This window comes from Rana temporaria, chromosome 4 (assembly GCF_905171775.1).
Source record: "Rana temporaria chromosome 4, aRanTem1.1, whole genome shotgun sequence".
NCBI lineage: Eukaryota > Metazoa > Chordata > Amphibia > Anura > Ranidae > Rana > Rana temporaria.
In genome coordinates this window covers 144721672-144740694 of record NC_053492.1, presented here as the reverse complement: position 1 = coordinate 144740694, position 19023 = coordinate 144721672, and the positions used below count along the sequence as shown (strand labels likewise).

General features: G+C 43.6%; 1 protein-coding gene across 13 annotated transcripts in view; it reads left to right on the top strand.

Moving 5' to 3' along the window:
* DOCK10 (dedicator of cytokinesis 10) overlaps positions 1 to 19023 on the top strand; it is a 433376-nt gene that overhangs the window by 97214 nt on the left and 317139 nt on the right. The window contains exon 1 of one of the 13 annotated variants that reach the window (XM_040349132.1): positions 16077 to 16424. The exons of 11 other annotated variants lie outside the window; for them this stretch is intronic. In XM_040349132.1, the coding sequence (XP_040205066.1) occupies positions 16293 to 16424 (132 nt within the window). In that variant the 5' untranslated portion in view covers positions 16077 to 16292. Of the gene's footprint in view, positions 1 to 16076; positions 16425 to 19023 lie in introns of those variants that run through there. One more of the 13 variants, XM_040349134.1, reaches the window with a different exon arrangement.

The window sequence follows — 19023 nt, the reverse complement described above, 5'->3', positions numbered from 1 at the left end:
CCGCGCTCGTCCACCGTCCTTCAGGTGCTGCTCCTGGTGTGTACTCTAAGTTCCCGACGCGTGTTCGTCACATCACGTGACTTCATCACGTGACTGATGAAGTCACGTGATGTGACGAACACGCGTCGGGAACTTAGAGTACACACCAGGAGCAGCACCTGACGGACGGTGGACGAGCGCGGTGTTCGTAGCTACGTGACCGCCTTTAGACTGCCCCATGTGAGTGTTTTACCAATCTTTTTTGTTTTAATAAATTTTACCTTGCTGTATGCTCCACGCAATGTGCCCCCCTCTCTTCTTCCACTTCTGCCTTTCATAATCCATTACGAGCGTACGGCTCGAGTGATACCAAGTGGAGAAACTGACAGCTGGAAGTGGATAAGGATACGAGCGCGGTGCTCGTGGAGATAGGCACACGCTCCCTACACACTCTTGTAAGTTGTGTAAGTGGACAGCCAACCACCTCCTATTTTGAGTGTTTTGTCTCCTATTTGCCTATAAGAAGATTCTGCTACAACATCTACACCATTGTTCTTTTATGTATGTACCGCGATTGAGATCAGACAAGCAGATATCCGTCTAACGGCTAGCTGGCAGAGTGATACACCTGGGTCTGTATAAGAACAGGGAGGTAAGCTGCTTGATTCACCATTGGTGAAGGGTGCACGGTGTGTGGACTTTATTTGATCACACACTTCTATTCACTTAAGCTTGCTATCTCCTACACTTGCAACACCGTCTCACCCACTTTGTCACTTTTAATTTGCCCGGTTGTTGGATTGCATTCTAATTTTGTCTACAAGATTTTATATCACATTTTTTTCAAGTTCTGTCAACTCATATCTATAAAATATATCTATTATTTATATTTGTAGACCTCTATGTGTGTTTTCTCTTCTACACAGTCTGGGTCAGATCACACCCATTTTATTTCCAACTGTAGGTCACTTCCATTCTGTCAAGCACACCCCACTACCACACTGGTCCACATTCTTTTGTCCACCTTCCCCTCCCTTCCCTTTCCCATTTCAGGTTTCCACAGCGCAGACACTCCCATCACCTTCACAGTATCATTTTTTGTCTTGAGAGGACATTCCTTTTGTTTGCTGCAGTATTTCACGTTCACTCACCCCATTACTCCCTTTCCGGCCTAATCCCCCTTACTTACATCCTATACAGCGCAGGAGTTTCACCCAGCATATTTAACATTGCATAGTAAAGTGCATTGAACTCTTTCCCTAACCGCAGTTGTGGTTCACTCTCGTTCACCGTAGTTTGTGACATTAAGGGGTTTGGCATTCTGTGAGACGGGACGGGGCTTGGGACCATGTGACTGCTGTGATTTGCTGTCACGGTGGTCACATGATTGGAAAACTCCCAATCATAAGAAGCAATCAGGAGCTTTTTGTGAGCCGCCAGTCACTGTGAAAGAAGGGTACATGGCACGCCCTCTCGGCACAGCTCCATCGGCGCTAATGCACACAAATATGTGGCCCCTTGGCTCCAAAGCCCAGCCGCCGAGAGGCCACATATTTGCGTATGTCCGGCGCCTAGGGGTTAAAGTGACCCTTGAACTAGAAGTTACAACTTTACTTATCATGACCCCACATATCGCTGTCCAAACTATGCTATGCACACATGTATTTCCTCCAAAAATTGTTTATTTTAAAATCATAGAAATGTAATATACTCACAAAAGCCGAATACAATTAAACTAGACAACAGCAGCAACCCAGCATTTGAGATTGGCATCCCCACCGACGCCACACAATGGATAATCTCAGGAAATTCAGGAGACAGACCCCCTTCCTCAGAGCTATCTGAAGAAGGGGTCTGTCCCCAGAAATGTCTAAGCTTCTCCATTGTGTGGCGTGAGTGGGATGCTCGTCTCACTTGCTGGATTGCTGCTGTTGTCTAGCTTAATTTTTTTTGACTTTTATGAGTATATTACCTTTCTATGATTCTAAAATAAACCACTTTGGGGGTAATGCACTAGGCGTTTGCACCCTCTTGTACATGTTTTCACAGTTTTCTGAAGATTGCCCGGTCTAAGGAGGGCTGCATCGCTGAAATCATTACGTTCCACTGTCTTTTTTTCTTCTTTAGGCCTCGTACACACGATAGGTTAAACAGAGGACAACGGTCTGATGGACCGTTTTCATCGGTCAAAACCGATCGTGTGTGGGCCCCATAGGTTATTTAACCATCGGTTAAAAAAAAGCCAACTTTAATTTTAACCGATGGATTCCTAACCGATAGGTCAAAACCGATCGTTAGTAGGCACGACCATCGGTTAAAAATCCACGCATGCTCAGAATCAAGTCGACGCATGCTTGGAAGCATTGAACTTCATTTTTTTCAGCACGTCGTTGTGTTTTACGTCACCGCGTTCTGACACGATCGGTTATTTAACCGATGGTGTGTGGGCGCGATGGACCATCAGTCAGCTTCATCGGTTAACCAATGACAACGGTCCTTCAGACCGTTCGGATGGGCTGATCGTGTGTACAAGGCTTGACTTGACACATGTATTTATAGCATTAGTATATGACTCAGAATGACTTGATGTACAGTATTAGTCAAAGTTAATGATGGCTTTGCACGACAGTGACCTCATAATTGTTGTTAAATGATTTTTTGTTTCCTTATTATTATACTGTATACTAATATATTGAATTATCTGCAGTATGTCTCCCAGGCACAGGTTAATGTGAGGAACATTTATGAAGAAAAGAAAAACACAGTATTTGAACTTTAAATAGCTATATGTTAAAGGTACACTGCAGTTGAACATAAAAACATTGCACTTTGCACCTATTCTTTCACCTTTTTCCTCTTGGTGACAGGGAAACTTGTCAGAAGTAACTTAGTGCTTTTAATTGAGTACACACTATAGACTAGTGGGGTCAAACTTCATTTCATCGTGGGCGGCATCAGCATTATGATTGCCCTCAAAAGGGCAGGTTGTATCTGTAAGATTAGATGTCCAGTGCATCCCCTCCCCTTACATTAGATGTCAAGAGCCACCCCACCATCAGAAGTTGAGTCCCCCACTCTCCCTTACATCACAGTGTACCCCCCTTTTCTTATGCTGCTGCTGGAAAGAAGCTGGATTCATTGCTTAAAGGCAGAAAATAAGGGTCTGGAGGAGGACCAGAGGAGGGCTAGAGCTCTCCTGCAGCTGCAGGAGAGGTGCGAGGGCCACAGGAAATGGCCTGGAGGGCCGGATTCGGCCCGCAGGCCTGGTGTTTGACACCTGTGCTATAGAGAGATGTGCTTTGTTCATATTTCATATCTGAGGTTTGCAACCACTTCATGCCGGCTATACATTACTAGAATTTAAAGTGTTACTAAACCTACAACTGTAAAATCGCTCTGTATATGCAGTAAAGCATGCTGGTTATACTCACTGTGGAACCTAAGGGGTTAGTCTTCTGCATTGTGTAAAAGGGCTGTTTGATCCTGTCTCCTCTTTCTTCCACTGTCCCCAATCCATCTCCTGATAAAACAGAGCCTTTGGAGGCACTCTGCACATGTGTATGGCTAGAGTTTTTTTTCTTGGGAGAGTAAATGTGATCAGCACAGGGCCAATCAGCACTGTCCAGAGAGAGGGTCAGGGGTCCTGCAGCCTCATGGGACAATGAGAGGAGAATGAAAACTCCTCCTACAAGCTTTAACCAGACAGTGATAGAAGTCACAAGACTGCTATATACTGATGATGAGAAAATGTATTTAGCAGTTTAAATTTACTAAAATAATTGCATTTCCATGTTTTGTGTACTGTGGGAGACCTGCTTTAGTAAATGCAGGGTCCTGGGTTTAGTAACACTTTAATCCAAAATGCTTTGTTTTACGAATGTTAATTAAATTTTCGAATTGTTGATGGGGACAAATCGACAATTTATTTTGACAGCAGTGATGATAAAATTCAAAGGTGCAAGATGGAAATTTTCTTGAACAAACAAATTTATGGCAGTGTATGTGGTTTTTGTTTGGTAAAGTCCATTGATTCCAAAAAAGAATGTTTAAACCAAGCGGAATTTTGAAGTACACTAGAATGTACTGAATTTTCATACACAGTTTTTCTTTTTTAATCTACTAGTGAATGGCCAGCTTTGGAACTTCAGTTTATGATCTAGGCAATGTTGTACCCATAAGGCCTCGTACACACGACGGGACATGTCCGATGAAAACGGTCCACGGACCGTTTTCATCGGACATGTCCGCTGCCGGATTTTGGTCTGATGGCTGTACACACCATCAGACCAAATTTCCCGCGGACAGCGAACGCAGTGAAGTGGCTACGCCGTCGCGGCGACATGCGCGACCCTGGAAGGTCAATGCTTCCACGCATGCGTCGAATCACTTCGACGCATGCAAGGGCTTTTAGCCGAGCGGACATGTCCGGTGAGTCGTACAGGCGACCGAACATGTCCGACGGACTGGCTTCCAGCGGACATGTTTCTTAGCATGCTAAGAAACAGTTGTCCGCTGGAAACCTGTCCGATCCGCCGGAAAATTGTCCGGTCGGCCGTACACACGACCGAACATGTCCGCGGAAACCGGTCGGTCGTGTGTACGAGGCCTTAGACCTACCCTGTCCCATTGGTCAGTTTGATGATCTTAGAACTCCTGTGAAGGTGAATTATTCCAGAACACGCCCACAACAGGCTCCTTGTTGTCTCTGATATACAAGAAACCTTCTAGAAAACTAACTAAATGCCTCATACACACGGTTGGACTTTTGACCGTGCAAAAGTCCGCCGTGAGATGTAGAAGTCCGTCGGAAACAGGTTCTCTATCTTAGGTCTGTCGGACTTACGTCAAAATAAGTCCGATGGAGGCTACACACGGCCGGACTTTCCAAGAAAAAATGCCCGTCTGACTTTATTTGTATCTTGCATTCCAATCAGATTTAAACTGTCTTTGAAAGATTTAAATTTTGATTGGTGATGCATCCAGCAGAGAGAAAAGAAGTTCTATAGCACAGACGTACACTTCCACAGACCCTGTCAGGTGGACCTTGTATTTTGGTTTCTGTGGATTACAGAGAATAATATCAAATGCGTGAATGCCCTGAGTTAAGCACAGTTGCAGTGTTTGCTGGAGAGTATTAGGAGCTCACTGTTTGTTTTTTTTGCTTTTTAAGAAGAATAGAAGGGGAATAAAAGGATAGCTGTCAGGCTTCGCAGACGTAGGCGCCCTGTTGGCACTAACAGTGAACATGTGCAACTTGTTGTTCAAACATCTGTGCTGTGGAGTGCAACAGCTGAAATTATGCAAATCCACGTAAAATGTAAAATAATATGCACGTGCAAGGAGGCTCTGTTATACTGAAAGCTCTTTCTCTTATGTTACAAACCAGTTTTGTTTTCACTAAGCATTTTATTGCTTATATAGTATTAGAAACATCACGGTGCATGATATGCCTAATGCCTGAAGACTGCTGAACAGCGTTGTGCAATCAAACCTCATTAGCTTCAATGCTGAATTTTATTTATATACCTGACATCAATTAGTTAACAGGAAACATTGAAATGTGCTTGGCTTCCTGTGCAGTTAGACTTGTCAGCTTTACATTGACCGAGACTAGCAGCATAATAATGTGAATGAAGCTCGTAAATCAAAATCGAGATTTTAGTATTTTGTCAAAAATGTATGTACTGACAATGCAAAATACTTTAGTTCCTGCATTGAAATACAACCTGTTTATTAATAAATAGCAAATTATTATAGACAAAGGAAATTGTAATGCAAAGCGTAAGGCCCCATACACACGATAGAATTTATCCGCGAATACGGTCCAGCGGACCGTTTCCGCGGATAAATCCTCTCGTGGATTTCGGCGGATTTTCATGCGATGGTGTGTACACACCATCGCATTAAAATCCGCGCCGAAATCCTCTGGCGATGACGTGTCGCGCCGTCGCCGCGATTATGACGCGGCGACGTGCGCGACGCTGTCATATAAGGAATTCCACGCATGCGTCAAATCATTACGACGCATGCGGGGGATCCCTTCGGACGGATGGATTCGGTGAGTCTGTACAGACCAGCGGATCCATCCGTTGGGATGGATTCCAGCAGATGGATATGTTGAGCATGTCAGCAAATATCCGATCTGCTGGAATCCATCCCAGGGGAGATTTATCCGCAGAAACAGATCCGCTGGCGTGTACACACCATAGGATCTATCCGCTGAAACCCATTTGCTGGGATTTATCTGCGGATGGATTCTATGGTGTGTACGGGGCCTAATACTTGCAGCCAAAATGTTTTTTTTTTTTTTTTTCATAAAGATTTTACTGAGAGAAAAAATATTTTAACAGACATCTTAAAAACATCGACAGGAATAACAATAAAATATAGAGACCAGGGGGCCCCGGTAATACATGAGATACAGTAACATACGACATAATCTTAATGAAGCCCAAACAACACTTCTAACAAGTATAAGATCGTCATCAGGAAACTGGAAGGAAACTAAGGGGCAGATCCACAGAGATCTGCACGGGCGCAGTGTATCAGAGATACACTACGCCGCCGTAACTTTCCCGGCTTTGGTTCGAATCCTGAAAGTTACGGCGGCGTAGTGTATCTCAAGTGGCGTAACGGCGCGTATTTCAAATCGGCGATTAGGGGGCACCGAATGAACTGCGCATGCGCCGTCCCGAAATTTCCCGCCGTGCATTGCGCTAAATGACGTCGCTAGGACGTAATTTTTTTACTTACGCGTGACTTGCGTACATTCCAATTCACGGACGACTTACACAAACCAAAATAAAAAATTCTAATTAAAAGCGGGAACGATGGCCATACTTAACAAGGCAATTCTAACTATACGCCGCAACACACCAGCTTTAACTATACGGCGGAAAAAGCCGACTAGAGACGACGTAACAGAATGCGACGGCCGCGCGTACGTTCGTGGATCGTCGTAAACCGCTAATTTGCATACCTGATGCGGAAAACTACGCAAACTCCACCCAGCGGACGCCGAAGTATTGCATCTAAGATCCGAAGGCGTACGAAGCCATACGCCTGTCGGATCTAACCCAGATGCCGTTGTATCTTGGTTTGAGGATTCAAACTAAAGATACGACGCGGGTAATTTGAAATTACACAGCGTATCAAGTGATACGCTGGCGTAATTTCTTTGAGGATCTGCCCCTATGTGCCCTACCATCACAGAAGGCTCAAGTTAACATGGGTATACTTCAGTGTTTTTAGATTCTCCACCCCACAGAAGTGGGTAGAGATATACACGTACAAACAACCCCCAGAAAGATGGGATGATGACTCAGGTCACCTGCTACAACAGATCTGGGCCTTTGGTTCACTTTTGCCTTAGTCCTAAAAGATCAGTTTCCACCAGCAGGGATGGGCGGAGAGGTCTGCCAAGTGCAGGCCCATCTCGTAAAGATCACTACTATCAAGAGAAAAGGTAAAGAAGAAGAAAGAGGCGAGGGGTGAGAGAGACAAAAAAAAAAGAGGGAGCAGAAGGGGGGGAGGGGAGAGAGGGGCAACTAAACCCGAATGCCCGAAGAGGGGGTGGGAAAACCACCAGCTACCCTCTCCGTCCACTATGTTGGTAAAGAAAAAAGTCGACCTTATCATACAACAGATGCAATGCCAGCTCACACTATTTTTCATCACACCGTCTTGATAAGGTCATGGTAGGTAGCCGTATTCCGAAATGTAAACCAGTCTTCCCAGACATAGGAAAAGCTAGGGATTCTATCTTTTGCAGTATGTATCAGCTCCTCTATCGCAGCAATATGGTTAATGCGTGCCAAAATGTTTTTTGCAAGTTTTGGTGTTAAAGGTTAAGGGCTAGATTCAGGTAGGTGTGCGCATTGTTACGGCGGCGCAGCGTAACATATTTACGCTACGCCGCCGTAAGTTAGAGAGGCAAGTGCTATATTCACAAAGCACTTGCCTTCTAAGTTACGGCGGCGTAGCGTAAAAGGGGCCGGCGTAAGCGCGCGTAATTCAAATGAGGATGAGGGGGCGTGTTTTATGTTAATTCTTGGTGACCTGACGTGATTGACATTTTTCTCGAACAGGGCATGCGCCGTCCGTGGAATTTCCCAGTGTGCATTGCTCCAAAGTACGCCGCAAGGACATCATTGGTTTCGACGTGAACGTAAATTATGTCCAGCCCTATTCGCGAACGACTTACGCAAACGACGTAAAAAATTCAAAATTCGACCGGGCAACGACGTCCATACTTAACATTGCGTACGCCTCATAATAGCAGAAGCAACCTTACCCCGAAAAAGCCTAACATAAACTACGTAAATAAATAGCGCCGGGCGTACGTAAATTTGTGAATCGGCGAAATTAGGTCATTTGCATATTCTACACCGAAAACGAAGGAAGCGCCACCTAGCGGCCAGTGTAAATATGCACCCTAAGATACGACGGTGTAAGAGACTTACGCCAGTTGCATCTTAGGCTAATGTCGGCGTATCTTGCTTTCTGGATACAGAAAGAAGATACGCCGGCGCAGCTTTGAATTTACGCGGCGTATCTATAGATACGCCGGCGTAAATCAATGCTGAATCTAGCCCCAAGTGTAGTTGAAAAAAAAAGTGACATTACTTACTGGTTTTATTGAAAATTTCCCCCATCAATATTCTACCCCCATTATCTTTCCGTATGGCAAAGGTTAATAGAACTGAGGGAGCTCTCATCATTAAGAGTACCCGACTATGCTTTTTCCGTCCGGCTCCTCCATTCTACAGCTTCTATGCTGTTACTACAGCTTTAATGAATTAAACACAATCTATGAATCGAGGGGCGGATGACTGAAAGGTCCACCCCTTCCAATCGAAGATCATGTTTCACTCACAGAAGCTTGTTTGTAGTGTTCCAAATGTATATGACTAATGCTGTAATGCAGGGGTCTCCTAACCCCCAGGCAACGGTGGACCGGTGCCAGTCCATGGTCTGCTGGGCACAATCTGCACTGCCACCCCTCTGACCACCAGAGGATACCCGCTCTCCTTCTTCTAGCCCCACTACTACCTTCCTTCTCTGTGGTCACAAAGAATGAGAAGGGAAAGGAGGAGACCCAGGTCGGGGACAGGATCTCATAGCATTGTTGAGACCCAGGCTGCTGCTCACCCTTCCCATCGCTCCCCCCCCACGCCCAAGATGACAGGGTGCGACCACTACCCACACACCCCCAGATTATAAGCTGCATTCCCTCCCCCTCGAGATGACATGCTGAAACACCCTTCCCTCCTCCTTGATGACAGACTACAACCACCCCCCCTCCCCCCAGGTGATAAACCACATCCCCCCTCCTGCGAGAATCTGCAACCACCACAGAAATAACCATCCACCGGTTATGGTTGCCACCTTTTCTTCAAGTCAAACCCGAACACTTCAGCATCGCACAGAAATTTTTTTCATAGTATGCATAGATAAACAATGCATAGATGTTGCTATTAAATACAATTTCTAATTTCTAAACCCCTGGAATCCAGTGTCTCTCCGTGATCTTTAAAGTGGAGGTTCACCCGGAAATAACATTTTTTACCCTTAGATTGATGCTCATTTTGTCTAGGGGAATCGGCTAGTTGTTTTAAAATCGAAGCTGTACTTACCGTTGTAGACAGCAATTTTCCAGGTATGGGCTGCGGGACTGGGCGTTCCTATTTTGATTGACAGTCTTCCGACAGGCTTCCGACGGTCGCATCCACAGCTTTCTCAAGAAGTACAATCTCTGATGAGTTTTGCCCACCAGACGGGATATGTGCGTCTATGGCCGCGTACACACGATCGGTCAAAACCGATGAAAACAAACTGAAGGACTGTTTTCATCGGTCCAAATCGATGGTGTGTGGGCCCCATCGGTCAGTTAACCTTCGGTCAAAAAAATAGGAACTTGCTTTAAAATTTAACCGATGGACGCCTAACCGATAGGTCAAAACCGATCGTTAGTATGCAAAAGCATCGGTTAAAAACCCACGCATGCTCAGAATCAAGTCAAGGCATGCCTGGAAGCATTGAACTTCGTTTTTTTCAGCACGTCGACGTGTTTTACGTCACTGCGTTCTGACACGATCAGGTCATTAACAGATGGTGTGTAGGCACATCAGACCATCAGTCAGCTTCATCGGTTAACCGATGAGAACAGTCCTTCGGACCGTTCTCATCGGATGGACTGATCTTGTGTACGTGGCCTATGACAGACTTTTCAGGGTATATGTGCTGTATACCGTATGTTTAAAAAAGATATAGAAAAGGTCTGATGAGCTAAGAAATATACTTTCTGCTCTGCGAGTTGAGTGCTATGCTAGAAAAAGGCCCACCTAACTAAAATAACAAGACTGACCTGATAAAAGAGGTATAATTGTCAAGTCTTCGTTTCTGTGTGTTGTCTATACAGGAACGCATTGAGAGCAGGAAAGTGAGTGTTGTAAAACTGCCAGGAGTATTTTCCCCAAAAGTTATCTAAGTCAGGAAAAGATATATAATAGAGGTCACTAATTCAGCAACCAACATAATGAATGCTTGTTCAGCAGAAAAGTCAAGAATTTTTTTAGCATAGCAAGTACACTTCCTTTAAAAACTGAAAAATGTCATTCTTTATTTAAAGCATTGTTTAACAATAATCAGCATTGTCTGCAGCTCATCCGTCACCATATACAGCCATTTACCCATAATAATTGTTTGAGACTACGACTACTGGCAGTAAAAACGCAACCAAATTGACTAAAGCATAGTGTATTAAAAACTAGCTGAAGCATCTAAAGCTTTAAGAAATAACCTTAGCAAGATGATTTTGTCTACCAAGATCCAGGAGTAATGCCAGTATTTAAAGCACATACCCCATGCCTTTTATGAAGTGCCCCAGGTCTCCTTTGAGATATGGAGATGATACATTCTGTGCATTATACCATTTGAGAACATTGTATAATGTATCCACTTTTCAATCCATCTATTATTTATTGCGTCATGGTAATGCGACATTACAGTTTTACTCAATAAAAAGTTTATATTCGTTTTAGATTTGATCCAATGTGGTAATAATGGTATCCTACCAACCCTTCAACATTTAAGGGCTCTTTCACACGGAGCGGACCGTTTCTGGGTCCGCTCCGTGTGTCTCCGTCGGCTCAGCGGGGATCCCCGCTCAGCTGTCAGCGGATAGGGCGGTCCCCGCACACAGTGCAGGGACCGCCCTGTCTCTGCTCCGCTCTGCCCTATGGGGAACCTGATGCAGATGGACCGTCTGTCCGTCTGCATCAGTTCCGCTCCGCCGAACGGAAGAAAAATAGGGTTTCTTCCGTTCGGAAAAGCGGATCCCGACTGACGCGGACGCTAGCGGATACTCCATCCGCTAACGGACGCGTTCCCATAGGGATTCATTACAAGTCCGTTAACGGACTTGTAATGAGCTGACGAACGGTCCGCTAGTGTGAAAGGACCCTTAATGTCCAGAGGTGCCCCAGGTCTATTAGGACCCTAGCATTGCCCCTGCCAAGATTCCCCTGTTGCTTTGCATTACCTACTTTAGGTGCTAGACTTTGTTTTTTTTATCTTGTAATACTTTTCACATTTACCTGTTATACCGGCATTGGGTATAGCTATGATAAACTGTCTGGTGTTCAAAGCATACAGTATAGTAGACAATAGATGGCGTTGGTGCAACTCAGATTAGTATTAAATACAAACATAAAAATAGAAGGAATCTTGAGTTGTTGGGTGAAAGTAAAGGTCTAGTTTCACTCTACAACTTATGTGTCTGTGTGCTAAACCTGCATAGACCTTAAATGATTGGTGTAACAAGAAAAAATGCTACCAATATCTGAATCAGGTCAACGATAACCAGTCTTGCACAAAAATAAAACAATATTTCATTATTTTCCCTACCTGGCTTTCTACATAGACTGCTGATCGCTCAATTCCTGGCCTGCTCTGAGCAGAGTATGGTTACTATCGGTCACTTGTCTCTGGTCTGCCTCCTCAGCGCTCAATGGAGCTCTTGGCTGGGGAGGAGGCAGGAGCAGCTGGCTCAGGCTCTCAGCAGCACTCTGGGAGGACAATCTAGCTGCCAGCAGATATCTGGGTGGATTCCGACATTATTGTCGGTATACTTCCAGATCCTGGAGCAGCTCTGTGATGTCAGCCGACAGAGGGCTTTAGCCCGCTGTTGGCTTATTCTGGGTTACATGAGAGCAAAAAGTAAGTGCCCTACTGTAATGCGAAAGAGAAGTATGGTTAAAAAAAAAAAAGCTTTGACTATACTGTTCTTATCTTTTAAAATTACATTAGAAACATTGTTTAAAGCTTAACTTAGGCTGCATTCACACCTGAGCGTTTTGTCGCCTGAAGCGCGATGTTTAAAAACGCTAGAGGGGAAAAAATACATTATTCCCTATGAAGATGGTTCACATCTCCACTCCAAAACGCCTGACGCCGAACGCCTGAAGCTCAAACAGGTTCCGGACCCTTTTTTGTTGCGCGAATCGGGCGGTTTGGGCGTTTTTGAGTGTTTCCATTTCCCATAGAAAGTAATGGAAATGCTCGATTCAAGCGACTAGCGCGACAACGAGCGTTTGCTACGGGCGTTTCGTTGCTTTAATCAATAGAACATTTCACCCAGGCAGAAGATAAAAAAAATCTACCAACATAGCATGATGAAAAGATGATAATTTTTCCTATTGGCTAAAATAAAAAACATTGAAGTACAAAAACGTCGGACGACTCTGTATGCAAACGCGCAAATAAGCATGAATACGCGCGACAAAACGCCGGAAAACGAGCGAACGACCTACGCTCAGGTGTGAATGCAGCCTTAAAGAGTTCATACTGCTAGGATAAATACACTGGACTCATCATTTTTACAGTACATATTGTATAGCATATGTATCAAGGTCCCAGGCCTGCTTTTATTTTTATGAGAACCTCCAGGGCTAGGGATAGCTGACATTCTTCTGCATGTAGTGGGTTGTGAGGCATGGTGGGTTCAGAGTAGGTAAAGTTTTTGAGCGCCAGACACTTCTTGAATGCAAAAGAAAGTTTATTTCTCTTAACAAACTTTTTTGGGGGAGAGAGGGTTAGGGCCAGGACTTCCTTAGGTAGTTGCAAGATTAATTGGTAGACTCTGAGACTTCAATAGGAGGACAACGATGCAGGGAAAGGCATCCAGCAAGATGCCACATCTGCATGTGCAGGAATGCTGTCTCCTATGGCAACAGTCTTTAACAGTTCCTAACACAAACATAACAGTTATTTCACTTTCACTACAATCGCTCCTTGTAGTTATTCAGCCCACTGAGCTCCCGGTCTCTCACTAGACCCACTTATTCACTGCCACTGAATACCTTGAGCTCCTCCAATCTTCACAGTGGTGTCTTCCTCAAGCGTCACCCCTGCTTCTCTGCTGGGTCCCTAGCTTTGCATTTAAGATACCTCTAAAGCTTCACTCCACTGGCTTGGCACACATGGCTGCTCTGCAAGCATCACCTCCGCTGGCTGGGTCTCTGGCTTGATACCCACTGAAGTTTCCCAATTATTCACCGTTCCTGGTTGGTGAGAATGCTGCACTTGTACTTCAGTTACTCACTGTGGTCCCTGGTAATAAGGTGGATAGTCCCTTACTGGCGTTAACTTCCCCTCTACCTCTGATCACGACAGGTTCTCCGGCTAGCAGAACCGTCACTTTTGGTTGGACTGCAAGCTGCAGTCCCAAACCTGCGCTACTCTCTTGCTTTTGATTAGAATATATATGCCCTCCCAGCAGGCCAATAGATTCAGGAAAACCCCTGCCCATTGGCTGATACACCCCAATATACCCATAACCTGACCTTGCGTTGCCCTTCTCATATCTAGTACCACCAAGTACCCGTCCACCTAGTGGTAGAAGAGAAAAGTGCAACAAAGCCAAACTTAGGGAGAAATCAATAGATCTCTAACAATCAACCAGGATAATTATTTCTGGCAAGTAAATTTGTGAGGAGCAACCCTGTCTAAACTCCAGGGTGCTACATATCGATACTATAACAGTGTTTGTTAGAAAAGGGCAAAACTTTGAATGGAGACTCTAGTGTATCTTATGGGAGCTTGTTTTGACCATACTCCAGTGTTTATTGTAAACATTCCTAATGTGACTGTAACGGTCAGGGGTTAACGCCGTTACGATATTCCATTCCACCAACCCAAGACAGCTTATCCGACACTCCAACAATTGAGCAGACACGAACCATTAGAGTTCCCCAGAAGGACGAGACACACAGCTCTGTCTCTGGTTCAAACGAATGAATGCTTTAATGGTAAACTCTCAGATTTTTATACAGTTAGAAAGCATGCTGCAGTAATCACAGGGACAATGAAACACTCCACCCAAAACATCACACAATGGGTCCCCCTCAATCCGCATCTTAGACAGACATTCTGGCACCGAATCTAGAGGAGTTAATTACTACCGCTGACAAGTCACATTCCACATCTATTATCAATAGTATTTTCACACAAAACAGTGTCATTAGCATACACAATGAAAGATCTTAGGAGCAGACGTAAGTAGCACAATGGACAACAGAATGCAATCACAGCAAGCCCCATCACTACAGCCAGGTGGACTTAATTAGCATCTCACCAGTCTATGTTACACATTGCATGAGTCACTCTATTGACCTGTTGAGTTCAGAATAAACAAACAACTTGTAATTTTTCAAGATATCCTGCAATATATGAATTATCATTTCTCAGTCATCCTATGCCCAAAGGGGACATATGATGACCCTAGACCCAAGAGTCATTAGTGAAACTGGCACAGGAGTACCCTGCATCCTTCAAAAGTCTCTGGGTTTCACGGGCCATTCCGTTACAGTGTCTTTCACAGTTTTTTATTTTATTTTGGGCAGTCATATACAGTATGCGTCTAGGGTTGCTCATCTGTTCCTAATCGCATGTAACTGCTTGCCAGTCTGTCATTGTACAGGCTTCTGGCGTAGCCACCGCAGAGAAACATTGAATTTTTGCAGCGTACACCTCTAATTGCCCATGTACAGATTTGTAAGTTAGCTTCCAGTGGGAGCTCACAATGGTTCATCTGCTTCCAATAACTGTTAAGATATGATGTCAGCTACACAGGGAGCACATTGATTTCAATGAGTATGGTGACTTGTATTGTACAAAAGAACAGCAAATTGCAACTGCATAGCACTATAAATCAGGTAGCAGAGCATGTGCATATAACGATACTCCTATGTATAAATACAATTGATGTATTAAAACGTGTTTAAACTGTTTTATATGTTGATAGCATTATTTATATTGAGCTAAATATTTTAACATGTACAATTAAAAATCACTGAAATTATAATACATTTGCTTTAGGGTCCTTTCACACTAGCGGACCGTTCGTCCGCTCATTACAAGTCCGTTAACGGATGCAGTTAACGGTCCGTCTGCAACAGGTTCCCCATAGGGCAGAGCGGAGCAGAGACAGGGCGGTCCCTGCACTGTGTGCAGGGACCGCCCTATCCGCCGACAGCTGAGCGGGGACCCCCGCTGAGCCGACGGAGACACACGGAGCGGACCCGGAAACGGTCCGCTCCGTGTGAAAGAGCCCTTACACGGTTGGACACAGAACCCTTGTTGAAAACAGAAATCTTTGATTTCTTTATTCAGTATTGTATTGATATTCCTGAGTAGACGGTCTGAAAAAAATGGTGGCAGGCAAATAGACTCTTCCTCATACAGCTTCAACTAACCTTTAGTGCCACTGCCATTGGGAGAAGTGCCAGGAAATTAGCTCACTGATGGTTAGGCAAGAGGAAGGTGTAAACACGTATTTTAGGGACACTTCCAACACAAAAACACAAAGATATACATTAAATAATATTCTTTAGCTTGCATGTGAAATGTTATAATACAAAATACAGTTTTTAATGTGTCGTCCTAGGCTGTTTAGCTTACCGAGCTGTGGAAGACAGAACAGACAAAAAATCAAAAGTCCTTAACAGCTGTTAATGGATGTTACACAACATGTGTGCGGTACTGAAAGGTTAATTCTACAGTCAGATAGCTGCATACTACCATATGAATGAGAATGTCTTTAATTTACAGTTTGAGTAACAGTTCTCATATTTGTTAATCAGGTGGGACAAGTTTGTTCCCTCGTGAAACTAAATACTGATTGGTGGGTATGATCACTGCTTCTTCCTTTCGGTATGAGTCTAAGAGACACTTCCTCTTCACGGCTTGGCTGTGTTTAGGCTTTGTGCATAGCTGATAGATACATCACTTCACACTTCACATGCAATCCTTCAATGGAGGCAGTGTTTCTCAATACAATGAGTTTCAAAGGGAAAGTCTTCAGGAGAAATAATTGTCCAGAAGCATGGAAGAAAAGGAAGACCATGAGAAGAGTTAACCACGGGGGGCTTCCCAGAGCGAGCTATGTAGGTGACCACATTTACTTTTCTTTACTTCGTTTTGAAATAAAGTGTTTTCCCAAAGCTTTTTTTTATGTTTTAGATAGAGTAGGGAATGTTGAAAATGCTAATCATTAGGGCAGTGATGGGGAATCCAACATTTCACAGTTGTCACTGGAGCAGTACCTCTAGTGAATTCTTCATAAGGAGACACTTGTTTTGGGGACAACTGTCTTAGATAGGATTTATCCTCACTTTGTTAAGGTTTCTTCCCACTTTCTGCTGTAGCTTGGTGGCAGGAAGTAGGGGAAAAACAAAACACAAACAGAAAAAAATACTCAGTATGGGGTGCTTACCCTTTCTTACACTAAACTATAAAAAAAGTTTGGCTAGATATACACTTAAATAACAACAACATATTGGAAGTTGGCTAGACAATGTAGGCTCAACAGTAAAGGCTCATAAAATGTATATTTATGTGTGGTATCATAAATGTGCAGATGCCTACACTAGGGGCATATTCATAAAGCAGTGAATGTGATATTAACCAAAAATTCTGTAAAGTGGAATTTGTGTAAATTAAAGATTTGCCTGAATTCCACATTTGGTGAATTCCTCATTTACGGCTTTATGCATATATCCCTAGGTGTTTATATAATTTTATAATTTTTATATATTAGAAGGCAGTAAAGACCATTTCTTTCTCTTATACAGTGTGTTATTGTACTGTATATGCATGCTTTATGGGCTTTGAAGATTTAGAAAAAGTAGCTATTTTGAGATAAGAAAATATATGATTTCCGATTCCACCAAATTTGTTTCTGACATGTTTCATTTCAGTAAAGGAAACATTATAGCCAGATGGCAGCAACAGAGGTTACAAAGAAGAAGACTTCTATAGGGCTAATGGTGATAGTAGCCTAGCGGTCATTATAATTCAATAGTGGAAGAGCGATTATAGTAAATGGATCAGTAAGAAGAATAGGCTTTTGTGTTCTTATTTTAGAGTGTGGTACATGTTCTAAATAATGAGGCAACAATTCATATTTTGCTATAGGGCTACTGACCATAGCATAATATAAAATAAACATTGAATTGTCTTGTCAGTCTGTTGCTAACAAGTACGTTTATCATTTTGGGATAACTATAATTGATATCGTACTTTCTATAACATAATGCACAGAGCATTGCAGGTTGTTACTCCTGTAGCTAGGCAAGTATTGGCTTTTATTTCTCTGTCTCTAAAGACCAGGGCTCAAGTCCTGCAGGAACGCGTGGGAACGGAGTCCCTGCACTTTTTCACAGCAGGAACGCAGTTCCCTTTGCAGGACTAGAGCAGCCGAAAGCAGCCAAGCCGCCCGAGCCAATCCTTCACTAAGCGGCGATGCCCAGCCCGAGTCACTGTCAGGGGCAGGTGAACCTTAGTAATCCTTTATGATACTGGCCGCTTCCTGTATATGGATTCATCGGGTAGTGTTCCGTCACTTCCTCGATGCCGCGATGTCTCCTGGGAGCTTTTGTCATTGTTCCCAGGAGACATTGCGTAGGTCTGCCGCGAGTTATCGCGGGATTTAGAAAGAACTTGCTTAAACATGCGGTTTAGTAATTATGCATATGAGCGTATCATTTTTTTTTTTTGGTGGGGGAGTGGATCTTGGGTGGGAGTTCCCACACTTTTTTCCCCAGGACTTGACCCCTGCTAAAGACTGTTGTGAACCCATGACCACCTAGGCTGACCAAGTGCCAGTAAAATCCTACTGACCTGTATGAGGTCCTGCAGTTCTATTTTGTACTTCTGAATTTGTATACTGTTTGTAGATTGTTCTGCTTCGATGTATGTGCAAAGTAGTAGACATACAGTGTGTTATTGTGTAAAAAGTCTGTGGTTATCAGCCAGTTCCGTTTCAGCCTGAGTCTCTGTCTGTGTCTATGTCTTACATCTAAAGAAGAAAGTTTGGATGCTGGGGCAAATCAAGGTGGGTAGCAGCAGAAGGCTAAAAGCAGTTGCTTGATAAACAATATACAGTACATGGCAATGAATAAAATAGTGTGGAGGATTGTATAGTAACAGCTGCACATAGTTTGCATGCGCTATGCAGAGAAAGCAAGCATGACATAGTAGTGTGTGTGTGAATCTTGTTGCCTCTTCCATGCCTGCAGAAATTTACTTTTTTTTTTTAAGGCCTATACATATAGTTGTAATCATAAAGTTACATACCCTGGCAGAATTTGTGATTTCTTGGCCATTTTTCAGAGAATATGAATGATAACACAAAAAAATTCTTTCATTCACAGTTAGTTTTTGGCTGAAGCCATTTATTATCAATCAACTATGTTTACTCTTTTAAATCATAATGGCAACAGAAACTACCCAAATGACCCTGATCAAATGTTTACATACCCTGGTGATTTTGACCTGATAACATGCACACAAGTTGACACAAAGGGGTTTGAATGGCTATTAAAGGTAACCATCCTCACATGTGATCTGTTTTCTTGTAATTAGTGTGTGTGTAAAAGGTCAATGAGTTTCTGGACTCCTGACAGACCCTTGCATCTTTCATCCAGTGCTGCACTGACGTTTCTGGATTCTGAGTCATGGGGTAAGCAAAAGAATTGTTAAAGG